The sequence below is a fragment of the Capra hircus genome, chromosome 11 (genome assembly GCF_001704415.2).
Source record: "Capra hircus breed San Clemente chromosome 11, ASM170441v1, whole genome shotgun sequence".
Taxonomy (NCBI): Eukaryota; Metazoa; Chordata; class Mammalia; order Artiodactyla; family Bovidae; genus Capra; species Capra hircus.
The window spans coordinates 101,047,920-101,062,431 of record NC_030818.1 but is presented as its reverse complement, the minus strand read 5'-3'; the positions used below and the strand labels follow the sequence as shown (position 1 = coordinate 101,062,431).

The 14,512-nt window shown below is 49.4% G+C and overlaps 1 protein-coding gene across 12 annotated transcripts in view; it reads right to left on the bottom strand.

The window, feature by feature from the left end:
- Nucleotides 1-14,512, bottom strand: part of PRRC2B (proline rich coiled-coil 2B) — an 84,424-nt gene that overhangs the window by 25,148 nt on the left and 44,764 nt on the right. For 8 of the 12 annotated variants that reach the window (XM_018056000.1, XM_018056007.1, XM_018056002.1 and 5 more), the window contains 5 exons: nucleotides 14,365-14,455; nucleotides 11,863-12,055; nucleotides 7,473-7,791; nucleotides 6,110-6,309; nucleotides 3,561-3,759 (listed from right to left, as the gene is read on the bottom strand). In XM_018056000.1, coding sequence (XP_017911489.1) covers nucleotides 3,561-3,759; nucleotides 6,110-6,309; nucleotides 7,473-7,791; nucleotides 11,863-12,055; nucleotides 14,365-14,455 — 1,002 coding nt within the window. The remainder of the gene's footprint in view (nucleotides 1-3,560; nucleotides 3,760-6,109; nucleotides 6,310-7,472; nucleotides 7,792-11,862; nucleotides 12,056-14,364; nucleotides 14,456-14,512) is intronic. The other 4 variants (XM_018056003.1, XM_018056011.1, XM_018056005.1 and 1 more) reach the window with 3 other exon arrangements.

Sequence of the window (14,512 nt, the reverse complement as noted above, 5' to 3'; positions counted from 1 at the left end):
GCTAGTGGTTTTATACTTTCTTTCAGCTGTGGATGCTCTGTCCAAAGGTTACCAATATACAACTCCGGCACAAAGGTAGTCTGAGTCATGTGGTGGCGAGGACCCTCTCTGGAAGCCTAAAATTACACCCCGTTCATTAAGTATTGATCACGAGGTAGGCAGAACTGCTCAGCACCACACAGAGCTATTTTTGGCAATATGGCAGCTCATCACCTGAAAAAAAACCTCCTATCACAAAAACACTGCACAAAACATATTACACATTTCACTTGCAGAGCTCTGCTCCCCCAAACCAGGAATCCCCCAGGGAGTGGAAACCACAGCCGTGGGCAAGAGCCATGTGCCAGAGGCACAAGCCAGGGCTCCTGAGAGGGGACGCAGGGACACATCTGTCAGAGGTAGTGACCTACAGCTGTGCTCCTAAATACCACCCCCTCGCCGCTCCCGACAAGAGACGAGGCTTCTCTGCATAAGGCAGAGAGTTACAGCCGAGGTGCTGCTTACACAAAGACCCTCAAAGGGCTATGCATTCAATTACAAGGCAGACCAGAAAAACCTCACACTCTTTAGGACAGGGAGATGATTGAGCTAATGTCCCAGCCAGGGTCAGGTCAGGGAAAACAGTCCCCAGTGAGGAATTCATGGCTGCATGCCAGCTTTCACACAGGCTTGGGGGTAGTAGAGTGGAGTTCAGATTTACACCCCTAGAATTCTCCAAAAACTTCCTGAGTTACAATAAAAGGTAGTTCTAGGCTGGTAGATGAAAACACAGGGCCACCCTGGTGGGATACACTCTCAAACAAAGCTACACCGAGTCCCCAAGGTAAGAATAGCTCTGCCAGAAACGAACTTATGCGTCAAAACTCCCAGAACATCGCCGGGAAAGCAATCCACCACGAGTCCACAGCACGTCCACGGGATCATGCACCATTCCCCAAGAACTTCAGGAACAGATCGAAATGTTAAACACCAGAGAATTACGGTTTACTTGATTAAAAGCAAATAAGAAGGAACTGAAAACTCACAAAAAAATGTAAGACACGAGAAAAAAAGATTTGAGAGGAAAAGCCTAGTAATAATACAGCCACTGAAATTAAAAACCCACTGGACAGTAAAAAATACAGACAGCAGATGAGGCACAGCCTGAGAGAACGAGGAATTAGAGAATAATTCCAGGCATTTCCCAGAAGGCACCACAGACATCAGCTCTCATGTACTCGAGACTTGGAGGCAAAGTGCGAAGCAGCCTGATGATGCAGGCATTCGTACAGCACAGCCAGCACGAATAATCGAAGTGGGCGACACAGGAAGAAAGGACACAGAGAATGAAAGAAGGCAGACAGGCAACACGGTAATTAGAAGAGAAACTCCCAGAAGTGATGAAAGCAATACAACCTCAGATGTGAGCACTGTGAGTTTTAAGCAGAATAAAGTAAGGATGGATATAGATACATACCTAGACACAGCATTTTGAAAGAACTACAGGAGGCCAAAGACAAAGCGGTCTTAAAGCAACACAGACTAGACACAGGAGCCAGAAGAAAAGGAATACTATCTTCACAGCCCTGAAAGAAAGTGACTGCAAGCCTAGAGGTCCATACCCAGCTGCACTATCGTTCAAGAGAAAGGCTGCCGTAGGTGAGAAATAGTGCTCAGTTGCATAGAACTCTGCAGCCCCATGGACTGTAGCCAGCCAGGTTCCTCTGTCTATGGGATTCCGCAGGCAAGAATACTGAGGTGGGGTGCCATTTTCTCCTCCAGGGGATCTTTTAGATCCAGGTTTGGAACCCATGTCTCCTGTACTGACAGGCAAATTCTTTACCACTAGTGCCACCTGGGAAACCCCATGTGAAGAATACGTATTGCCAACAGACTTTCTTAGAGGCCTTGACAGAACGTATGTTCTGAAAACAATAAATGGAACCCAGATGGAAGGATAAGCAGCAAAGACACTAGTAAACACGTAGGCAGATCTGAACAAGCATGGATTGAATAAAACAGCAAAGAGAATAATTTGGTAAGCATCAAAACAAGGGAAGAATTAAAATTCCAGGCAAAGATTAAAAGACTCCTGAATCAGAGCTCAGGTTCAGGGTAATTTGATTAGCCTGTGTTAAGTCAAGGGTACGTGTTAGAATTTAACCTAACCACTCACAGTGGAAACAGAATGTAGAAGGAAAACAAAAAGAAGACTTGACACCCACGCCCCCAATCTAAAGGGAACAACTTCGGTGACTAAAGTCACAGTTGACACATCTTAAACGTACAAAGACATTCTCCTCCACAAAGGGCTCAGGCTGACAATAAAAAGTTGGGGTAAAAAGATACCACCTGAATACTAACCAAAAGAAAACTGGACTGAAATTATCATCAGATAAAGTAGACGTTAAAGACAGAAAACCCAAGAAACAAAGGTGCTATATGAAGATACAAGAAACAAGATGCAGTCATCTCAAGCCTATATGCTTTCAGGGAGGTCAAACAAAAACTGACATGATTACAAGATTTGACAAACCCACAACACGGTGGAAAATGTTCACACACCTCTTAGAAACTGATCAAGGGGATAAAAAAAACTGTGATGATAGATATTTATACAGCACAGTTAGCAGGCACGCTTTAATGGACCATGTCCAATAGGAGAATATATTCTTTTCAAGCCCCTGAGTGAAGTTTGATCTGCCGCTTGTTAAAAATAAAGTGTTACTGAAAAGCAACCACACCTATTCACTTACTATTGTCTATAGCTGTTTTTGTTCTACAACAGCTGGAGTAGCAACTGGAGTAGCAGTTCAAAGACTAAAATATTTATTATCTGGTATTAATGGAAAAAAATTGTGACTGCTGGTCTATATCATACAGACCATGATATATGACCAAAAGGCAGCCACAGTAGAAATTAACAACATATGGATGATATTAAAACTCTGTATTTGGAAATTTTACAATATACCATTAAAAATCACTCAAAATCAGACTAATATTTAAAACTGTACAGTAATAAAAATGTTATTTTAAAACTCAGTGGCTCATAAACTCGGGTGAGATGTAAATACATCAGAAAACTCAGAAACTAGTGATCTAATTAAGCATCCAACATAATCGGAAAAAGAACAAAATAATTTCAGTGGAAATAATGGGGGGGCAGAAATTAATGAAATAAAAGCCAAATAAAAGACAGGAATTAAGAACCTCAAAAGATACTTTTTTAAAAATGGCATTAAAAAAACGGCATTTGATAAACCTTGGGAAAGACTAATCAATGAAAAGAGAGAACACAAAGAACACTAAAGAACGGAAAGAGGGACAAAACTACGTGGCAGAGATATGAAAATTAACAAAGACAATTTATGATTCAGAATCTTAAAGTCTCTTCCTAACAATTCTTTGCGGGAGGTACTACTACACACTCGTTTTGCAAACAAGGAAGTTATAACTCAGACTGGATATGTGACTTGCAAAGAGGTCAGACTGGAATCCAGGTGGGGTCTGTCTACCTCCCAAGGCCATGCCCTTGACCACACCACATACCCTGGCCTTCACTGCACCTTGGTGCTTACCTGAGGGATGCAGGGCCGAGGGGTAGAAATCCACTGGGGTCCGAGCGGGCGGGATCCGGGGGTCCATGTAGGAGGGCATCATCATCCACCTGGGGTCAAAGCCCAGCATCTGGGGGTGGTGCGGGTAGAAGGCGCGCTGCGGATGGGACGGCGGAGGGTACACCGGCTGCCAGTGCTGCGTCTTATACAACTGCTCCTGGCAGAGAGAGACCGGGCTGCACAGGTGCCGTGGTGCCCGCACACACACGCCTCCAGGGAAAACCCACCAGACAGAAGACCAGAGAGGGCAGGCCCCAGTGTACGCATGACCACGTTCAGGCCCGGGCCCTCTTCCAGGATGGATGCACAGTCATCCCATCGTCACACGGGGCCCTCAGGCTCCTCCACTACACACGGCAGCTTGGGTGCTCATGCAGATCAAAGGCTCTCCTGGAGCTGACACATGACCAGCACCCCTTCACAGAGCACCCCTCCCCAGTGCTCCTCCCCATCCCCAGCCCCCACTGTCCCTTCAATTCGCTCTCCACACTCCAATGCCCTGACCACGGCCAGAGTCTTCCTGGGTTCTCCACAGCTCTCCATCCAACAGCCGGAATCCCACAGGGCTGCATGTGATCTGCAGGGTCCTGCGGGTCCTGACCCATCTGCCTCTCCAGCATCACCTCCCACTACTGCCCCGGCCTCCAGTCCACACACCTGCCTGCCCGCCTGCTTCAGGCCTTGGAAACATGCTGGGCCATCTGTTCCCTGGGCCCCAGACCTGCTCACCCACACCCCTCCTTCAGGTTTCAGCTTAAAGAGAACTTCCTCTGGGAAGCCTGCCACAAGTTCCAAGGAAGATCAGGTCCCCTGTTCTCTGCTCTCATAGCACTGATGTTTCTCCTGCGGTTGCCTCCCTCCCTATATCAGGGGATCGCGTGTCAAGTTCACAGAGCCCGCTCACCTCTACCGCCAGACATGGTGTGGAAAAAGTTCACTGCATGAATGGATGAACTAACACATCAACAGAGTATTAAAAATCAAGGACCTAGACCCAGCGAGGGTTCACTTCAGACCTGCTCCACAGCACCGATGACCCCTGGGGCTTCCCTCACAAGCACATCCCGAACCAGCGTCCTAGGCAGACACAGGCGCAGTCAAACAAGCGGGACAGCTGGCCCAGCACACCCTATCCCAGCCGGCTGGCTCAACTCCAGCCTGGGCTGGGTTCCCCGGATGGCTCACCGGGGGCCCTAGCACCTCTTAGGAGTGCTCAGCACTCAGTAAGAGGAGCTCTCCAGGGCTCTGCCCACAGCTCCTCCTCCTGTCTAGACCCCAGGTCCCCAGGGAAGCTGACCAGACAGTCCATTTGCCAGACTCCCTCAGGCTATTCTGGCATGTTCAGCCTTCCTCCTACTCTTCAGGAAGGATTTACCTGTCACTGCCCATCCCCACCCTCCCCAGAAGACCTCCCTAGAGCAGCTGTTACGACTGTGTCTGGCTGGAGTGACTCCAGAGATCTCTCCAGTCGGCAGTAAATCTTCACCAAGTCCAGGAGTGACTGCATGGCGCCTGCTCACGGTACAAAACCACAACAGCACAATGAGCGTACCTAACTGTCTAGAACACAGGCCACGGCGGGCTTCTGGAAGGCTTCCTAGGAGCCCAAGGAAAATAGGGTCTGGGGTGAAGGTTGTAAAGGCAACTTTAAAAAATTTCTGGGTAAATGTATAAAATTTGATCTGTTTCCCCAGGGCACCCACATTTTGGAACATTTTCGATTACTAACAATAATTTACCAGACTTCCCTGGGGGTCCAGTGGTTAAGAATCCACCTTTCAATGCAGGGACACGGATTGATCCCTGGTCAGGGAACTAAGATCCCACATGCCATAGGGCACCTAAGCCTATGCTCTGCAACCAGAGAAGCTGACATGCCACCACGAAGACCCAGCACAGCCAAAACAAAGAGAGAGACTCAATATTTTAAGAACATTGATGGAACACCAATAAAGACACTACTGGACTATCGATAAACTAGTCTACAGGCATCACAGAACCTCTCACCGCCACGCAGAGTCAGGGCTTCATTCCTTCCGCTTCACACTGACCTGTCCAAGGCCCCACGTGGCTAGATAAGCAGAACCCAAAGCTGTTTGATGTGAAACCTACAAGCCTCCACCCTTAACTCAAAGCCAACATTCCTCTCCAGTGCTGTCCACAGAGCCCCCAGGCCTCTTCCTCCCGGGTAGGCTCCAGGGTGGGGCCGCCATCAGTGTGAAGAGTGGCCACACTGTACACCTCGCAGTGAAAAAACCACTCAGACACCACCAGCCATTCCTTTCAACGCTAGACAACAGGGTCCACAAACTACCAACAAAGGTTTTCATCCAGAGGATGAATTACCTGGAGAAATGAAAGGCCAGGGCTGATCTCCAAGGCCCCCACTCTCCACGTCCCTGCTGGCGACTGGGGTACAGGAGGGTAGGTGTCATCTGCTTTAATTGAAGGGGCCTGGGAGATGGAGGGGCGGATCTGTTTACAATATGGGCTAGGCGTCTCCTGTTTACCTGCTGCTGCTGCTGCTGCTGCTGCTGGCGCTGGAACCTGGGAGGGAGTGACTTTTGGTACTTGTTGAATTCCTGCGCAGGGGACCCAGCCTCCCTGGGTCCCTCCTCACTGCCGCCACTCTGAGCCACTGCTGGAGGAGCTGTGGGGGCTTCTTCTGAAAACGTGCTGGCGATCTCCTGGGCAGAGAACTCAGGGGAGCCTACAGAACAAGTAAGTGGAGAAACAGCCAGGTCAATTCATAAAAGCTTCCAGTCCACGGAGTGCGCTTCAAACGGGATGCTCCCCACGGTCTCCAAGACCGTGCCCCTTGGAATCCCCTGCTGTCTTCCCCATCCCAGCTTTGCATTCTTTCTTCCACCTTCATTATAACTGACGTTTGCATTCTCAAGAAATCTACTGCAGAGAGCAAAGACCAGTGCAAAGCCTGGAGGGCGTCCCAGAGGAATGCTGATAGGCAGGGCAGGTATGGAAGAGCCGGGGACACACCCCACACCCAGGCGTAGCCCACTCTGCACCCTGCCATCCACTCCCTGACTCTCTACTGCCCCCTCAGTAGGTCCCCGACACTGGGCCCAGGCTTCACCCAGACTTCAGTGACATGGCATTTACAGAAGGACCAGGGTCTGAGTTCCTTGGCCTGAAGGGCGCTGATCACCATGAGGTCACCAGAACGCCCTCCATCTGAGAAGCTTTCAGCAACTGAAACTAACATCAGGTCCTTCTCTACTTTAGAGACTTTGTTTGAGTTCACTTAAGAAAGTCACAAAGAACATAACTGATGATATTATTAAAACCTAGAGCAAGAGACCCCCTCCACCACTTAACACTGTTTGGTGTGTCTAGTGCAGCCACGTGATCCAGTCCTTTTAGGATTAACATCAGGGAAAATGTATTCTAAAAAGCAGGCAGGCTTCCTTCAGCGTCACAGAGAGCGCTGTGCTCCTAATGAGGTCCTCCGGCACCCACATCTCCACTGCCAAGCAGTAGTGGTAATGAAGACAGTGCTTCGTTAGAAGCACCCGTGAGAAGGCGGGTGCTTCTGCATCTAGAAATGTGCCACGTGCTTCGTGACATCATCTCCCAGGACTCTGAGCCCAGGGGGTGGGTACAAACTCTCCCCAGCCCACTTCATGGGCGAGGAAAGTGGGAAGTCAGAGGGGAGGTGTCAGAGGGGAAGCAAGTGGCCAGCTGGCTTCAGTGGTGAAAACAGGACGTGAACCCAGGCCCCTAATCCAGGCCTGAACTCTTAACAACTGGATCCCTGTGTGTCCAGCCATTGGCCACAGTTCGTGCTAAGAAGCCAGGGAGATGCCCAGTGACACAGCCCTTGTTTCCAGGTCAGGGGCCAGGCTCACTGCTCACCTTTGTGGACGGCAGGGCCATTTTCCTGGGGAGTCACCTTCTCAGCCCCCGGAGAGCGGGGAGTTTCCTTCTCCGCCTGCTTCTGGGCCTCACTGGCCCGCTGAGCCTGCTTGCACTTCTGGTCAAGCTGCTTGAGTTTGGCAGCACAGGCAGCCAGCCTTTCCTCGCGCGCGCGGCGCTCCTCCTCCTCCCGGCGCTTCCGGGCTCGCTCCACAGCCTCTGACATCTCGGACTGGACGAACTTCTGCCGTGGGGGGGGCTTGTCCTCTTTGTCCTCCGCAGACTGCTGCCGAAATAAGGTGCCCATGGAGGACTTCTGCTGAGAGAAGACGGTCAGAGGATGTCACAACTCAGAGACAGGCCACCGCCTGGAGGGGGTCAGCTCCCTTCTCGAGACCCTTGGGCACCTTCAAGAGGCCTACGGCAAACGGACCTGAGCTTCGATCCTGCTCTGCCCTACGCTATATTTGCAAAGAGGGCTGGGCAAGCACCAACAGTCTAAACCCTAATTTCTCTTTTGGAAACTGTTGATAATCAAGGAAGCCCTCCAGGCTATAAAGGTGCACGGAATCGTTTGCAAACCTCCTAACACCATGACTGAAATGCAGGAAACGCTCACGAGAATGGGCACTCCTGCAGCCACCTCTGGGCATGCAAGGTCAGGGTGTCCACAGCTAAAGAACAGGAGCGAAAAACCACATGCTCATCACTCCTCAGCCACAGAACTGCCCTACTCTCCTCCCACGACAGCAGATGAACCTCTGGGTACAAAGAGCCCCAAGACACCAGAACTCACACTCACACGTGAGGTTTCAAACTGATTAAATGTAAAAACAAAACAGCATCTCTAAAAACATCTCTTCAAGGTATTTTACCTACTTTTAAGTCTCAAGTTGATTGTTAAGTTACTAGACAACCAACAGGGCACAAACAATGCAGTGTGAAAACCTCTCAGTTCTGGGAAGATTTCTTACTGATTTGCAGGAAGAGAGGCTGCAGGCAGAATATGCAGCAGAACAGAAGATGGGCTGGGTCCCTGGACCCAGCCACTGGAAGTCGAATGACATACAACTGGCAGAAAAACAGACAACTTCTTGTTTTGAGGGACAGTTACACAGATGAAGGTAACTGTTGAAAAGTCATCAGACATATGAAACCAAGGTCTGTTGTGTCTTTTCTTGTATTTTAATTGTCATCGTTCAGTTGCTAAGTCTTGTATGACTCTTCTGCAAACCCACGGACTATAAGGTTTGAGAAAGGCTGCCTCAGGTTTAGAACAGTGCTCAGTTGCTCAGTTGTGTCTGACTCCTTGTGACCCCATGGACTGCAGCCCACCAGGCTCCTCTGTCCACAGGACTTTCCAAGCAAGAATACTGGCGTGAGTTGCTGTTTCCTTCTCCACAGGACAGTCCCGACCCAGGAATCAAACCCATGCCTCCCGCACTGGCAGGCAGGTTCTTTACCACTGAGAAGCCAGGGAAGCCCTTTATGTAAATTACACCTCCATAAAAGCAGTAAGTAGCAGTGACAGCAGAGAGTGATTTTTCTCCTGAAAACTAACTTCCTATAATCCAGAGGCAATTACTACAAGATTATAAATGTCTAATTTAGAATCACAAAGGTACTTCTTACATGATATAATTGGGGCCAAGTGTGCACTCTCCTTTTACTTTGCCCCGATCACTGCCATCTGTCCAGGCACCTTAACAGCCATGTACTGTCTCACCTCGAGTCTCCACCAAGACACATCTCACCCCCTGATGCTCAGGACACCTGGATGATCCCTAAGGCACACCCCTGTTATTATTCCCTTCACAATTTCCCAGAAAGTAAATACCAGAATCAAAGGGTATGTGCATATCATCAAAACTACAGACATGCCTTTCAAAACTGCGTGAAGTGAGCTATCATTTTATAAACTAAATATTCTGCAAAACATTTAAGCTGTGACAATCTTTTCAGAAATTTGTACTCATGAAATGATAAGAGATTTTATCTTTGTTGACTCTAGATAATAATAAAAACACTCAAGATAATTCAGGGTTGCTATGAGCAGATCAAAGTAAAAAAAATCTTCTTTTGAATACTTAGCAACCCCAATATTGGGATGAAATCTGGGTTAATCGCAAGATAATTTATAAGCGCTGTACTGTGTCTGTTTTCATTCCTGTGTCCCCTGTACCGAGCACAATGCCTAGCAAGACATGATATGTGCTCAGCACAAAAACTCAAGATAAAAGGTATTTTCACTTTACAGGAAGATGTGGAAGTCCTCTAAACAGCACAGTGCTCTGGAAATGGCAAGTCTGCCAAGTTTCTTTAAATGAATGCCTTCCCCTCCGCAGCTTGCCTTTCCGGCTCAGTTCCATCCCAAAGCCAGGCAATGCGGCAGCGCCAGGCCAGCACCCCGGGGGTCAGACAGCTCAGGGCAGGTGGTCGGAGCCCAGGCAGGTGAGCAGGTTGTCCCCATGGAGGTGTGGCTGATGAGGAAGGTGGAGCCCAATCAAGTGGGAGGAGGAAGGAACTTCTAGAAGAGATGGCTCAGCAGGGAAATTCAGGGTCTCTGGTAGGGGGGCTGACATGTGAGGAGCTGAGGAGGGCACCTGTGCAAGGGAGAGGGTGAGGATAGAAACAGAGAGACTAGGGAGATAACAGGAAACAGCCAGAATGAAGTGTGTGTGTGCGTGCTTCGTGTCTCCCACTCTCTCACATACATACATTCCCTAACTGTGTGCGTGTGTGTCTCTCTGTCTCTCTCACGTGTGTATGTCTCTCTCTCACATATATACAATCCCTAGCTCCATGTGTGTGTCTGTGTGTGTGTGTCTCTCTCACGTACATACATTCCCCAACTATCCATGGAAAAGACCAGAAGCAGAGGCACTCCTGGTGCCCACGTACCGGTTTATAAGTGTCATTAAAGGCTGACTCCAGGGCCAAGGCTAGATAAGGACAAAATGAGCTTGGAAAAGCTTATTCTACCAGAAAGCAAGGAATCTCTCAAAAAAAGAATGGAGACAGTGAAAAGCACACGGCTACAAGCCTGAAGCTCCCAAATCAAAGACAAGCTGAACATCCAAAGAAACAATATTAATTAAAAATTTGATGAGAAACTAGATATTCATAGTCTTAAAGTAACTAGCCACAAAACTTCTATCAATTACCAATCTGTGGTACATGTGAAAGCTCGATGTTGTGAAACCCAGTAGCCAGCACCTCAATCCTGAGATTAAAGTAAGGCTGTCACAGCGGGCAGAGAGGGACCAGGGTCATCCAGGCGGAAGCAATGAGAAGAGTCAGTGCCAACTCTGAGAGACTCTAGCCACAAGAGGGAAGCCTTGAACCCCACCGTGAGGAAGCTCCAGACAAACGGCACACTGCACAAAGCAGTTGGCTTCTGATCTTCCAGAGTGTCAACCTCAGGAAAGCGGAGCAGAGGCTGAGGGTCCACTTCACACTGAAGGACACCTGACCCTGAGCCAGATTCCTGTGCATCCGGACCATTAGCTGGACAGCGGGGGCAATGGGATGGAGTCTGGCGACAAGGTGGCAGTGCTAAGTCAACGCGAGCTTCCTGGATTTGACTGTGCTTACCTGAGAAGCATTCTGTGGTGACAGAGCCTGATCGGACTAGCAACTTATTCTTCAAATGGCTCAGGAAAAATGTTCTTTGCGTTACACCAACTTTTCTATAAGTTTGTGACTGTTCTCAAAATCTTAAAAGAATTTTTAACTTTAAAAAAAAATAAAGAGGGACTTCCCTGGAGGTCCAGTTGTTAAGACTCTGCCCCAATGCAGGGGGCTCAAGTTCAGTCTCTGGGCAGGAAACTAGATTTCACATGCTGCACCGTGCGGTCAAAAAAAACCAAAAGGGAGGAAGGTTCAAGAGGCAGGGGACATATGTATACCTATGGCTGATTCATGTTAATGTAGGGCAGAAACCAAGACAATATTGTAAAGCAAATATCCTCCAATTTAAAATAGCTTAGAAAAAGAGAGAAAGAAATGTCTGCTTAGACTTTTTCAGAAAACCGACCAGACCACTGAACTCAGTGAAACCTAATCGACTGTCCATCTGAAAGAGTGAGACTCTGGCCTTAGTGACCAGGGACACACACTGAGTCCCCAAGCCGGCCACCACTCAGCGTTCTCTGAGCTGGCTGAGACTCCTCCTGCAGGCCCACCCATGATGGGCTCCTGAAACCTCCCTGGCTCCACCCCTTCCTGTTCACTGTAAATGCACAGAACAGCCTTTCAGGTGACCTGCTGGAGTCTCTGCCTTGGATCTCTGGTCAACTGAACTTGGAAAGGGCTTGTGTGTGCGCACACGCACATGCATGTCCCCCAGCCAAACAGGCACAGAACCCCTCCCCCGCAGTGCCCACGGTACCTGGTAGTCAGGGCCTGACGCCCAGCTGTGCAGCTTCCTGGAAGGCGGCTGAGGTTCGGGCACCTTCCGGACGACACGGGTCACGCCTCCTGTTTCACTCCAGTCTTTTCCTTCCTCTTGGGTGCGCTTGGCATCAGCACTGTCTGCAGAGCTCAAAGACAACTGCCGCTGCCTCCTGGGGTCCCAACTGTTCCTAGGACAAACCGTGAAGACTTGGTTTTCCTGGTCGGCCCAGGCATGGTCTCATCAGACCGTTAGCAATTTGGAAGTTAGCTTCTACAAACTGATTTCCTTCATAAAGGACCCATGGCACATCCGCTTTATGGCTGAGAGGACACGCCCAGAGCACCTACACCAGCACCCATTTTACCAAGTCAGTCTTAAAGACACAGCTCCAGGCAGGATGCCTCACATCCATTACTTCATCTACTACAAAAAAACCAGAAAAACAAACACCTCTACTTCCTCCATTTTAAAGAGCTGGTCAGTGAGTCTCTGGGAGGTTGGGGAGCTGTTCACAAGAAAGAGCTAACAGAGTTGAACCCAGGCTTCCCACTGCAGGCCCTTCTGTCTCTGCCAAAGCCCCGTCCCAGGACTGAACAAATGTTCAGCACAACAGCAGAAGAAGGCTTGCTGAGTGATACATTACAAAGAGCAAGAGGAGCAATGCACACACTGGATGGAGGAAGAGGAGACAGACGCCCAGCAGAGGCTCCGGGAAGGTTCGCTGAGTGGTGCTCACCTTTACACGCTGTGGTGCAAACAAAAGCTCTGTGACAAAACACGTGTGCATCTACTCACACCTCTGCTAGTGCAGAAGTGGTGCCCAAAAACCCAGCGGGAGCACAAAGTCAGGGAGTCAGGCCTGGCTAACACCCATGCTCCTGCACGCACAGGCGCACACACATGCACAAACGCTCTGGCGGTGGAGGGAGGTGAGGCGGGTGAGGAGAGGCAGGAGGCCAGACAGAGCAACGCCTGCCACTGCCTCCTGGTGGCGAGCCGAGGTGTGGTGCCCACGGAAGGTTCCGAACCTGCCAGGAAAGACCCAAGTCTATCAAGATGGTGACTAAGCCACAGGGTGAGGGCGACAGGGAAGGAGGGACCGGCCCGGCCAGTCTCTGGATGGTGCATGAAAGAAACGATTCAGGTCCCTGAAGACCTGTGGTCCCTGAAGTCCCAGAGACAGTGAACAGGTAGGGATGGAGCCAGGGAGGTTTCAGGAGCCCATCGTGGGTGGGGCCTGCAGGAGGAGTCTCAGCCAGCTCAGAGAACACTGAGTGGTGGCCGGCTTGGGGACTCAATGTGGTGTGTCCCTGGTCGCTACAGCCAGTGTCTCACTCTTTCAGATGGACAGTCAAGTCACATCAATTCAGAGAGAGAACGGAGTGGACTGCTGCTCCAATGAACCTACAAAGCTTCACGTTTCCACTGATTTAAATTCTGGATCACATCTCCTTCTGAGCTTAGTTCCAAAAACTGACCAATAAATATTTATTTCCCAAGGGCATCCAAAGCTTCAGCTGAAATCAAGCAGCATTAAAATAAATTTCAGAAGCCTCAATTAGCTAACTGTCTGTGTGCCAGCTGAGGAAGAGTGACAGAAGATCGTTACCAGCTCCCTGCAGAAGGGGAGCTGTGAAGCCAAAGATGACACAACAGAGACTTGCAGACCCAACTACATAAACGTTCAATTCCTGACAGTGAAACAGACAAAGGGGAAAAACACCAAAGCACTACTATCTAAGCAATATAGAACAGTGATCACATTTTAACATAGAGCATAGCAAGTCTAACAGATATATAGGTACAAAGGAAACAGGCAATTCCATATAAAGAGAAGCATCCATATTTCCCAATACTGGAGGAGGGGGTGGGTATGCAAATTAAAGTGACCATAGGTACTATTTTAAAAGTACAAGCCAATGCTACTGGTATTCTGCTAAAAACTAGACTGGCTAGACTACAATTTAAGTATTTTCCAAATGGTGTTGGGAGCAAGCATCAGTCCAACGAAATGATCCAAAAAAAGAGAGAGAAAAGATTCAAGTGGTCAAATATGCTTAGGCAACGTGGCATACCCTGCTCTTGGCTTCTCCCCCACTCCCAGATTCCCAGCAGGCTGTAGAATGCACATCCTAGGCTCCGGGCACTCTTGGAGTAGAGCTGAACCCAGGCAGTTTCCCAAATCTGCTTGGCCAGAGAAGCCTTTAGGGGCACCACACACTCATGGCAGTCTGCAGAACAATCAGTCTACAAGACACACTTGGGAAAAATGCGGGCTCGGTGGCTAAATGGCTAGGACTCAGCCAGCCATGCCTGGTGCCTACCCTGGCTCCCCACCCCCAAACAGCTGTCCTTCCATCTGCAAAATGGAAACAGTATCTGCCCACATGAGGTTGCCGGGGTCAGCGCACGGCAGCGCGGAGAACACTAGTGCACGTACGCCCCCTCAACCCCCGGCATTGGGAGCGGTGCTGTGAGCAGGGATGGCGCCCTTACCACTTTGGCCTGCCGTCCTTCACCACTTCCTCCTCCTCCTCATCATCACTGAACTTCAGCTTCTCGGAGTAGTCCACTTCTTCATGGAGGCCTGCAACAGGAGGAGGGCCAGCGAGAAGGATACAAGATGCACATCCCAACAGTGGTA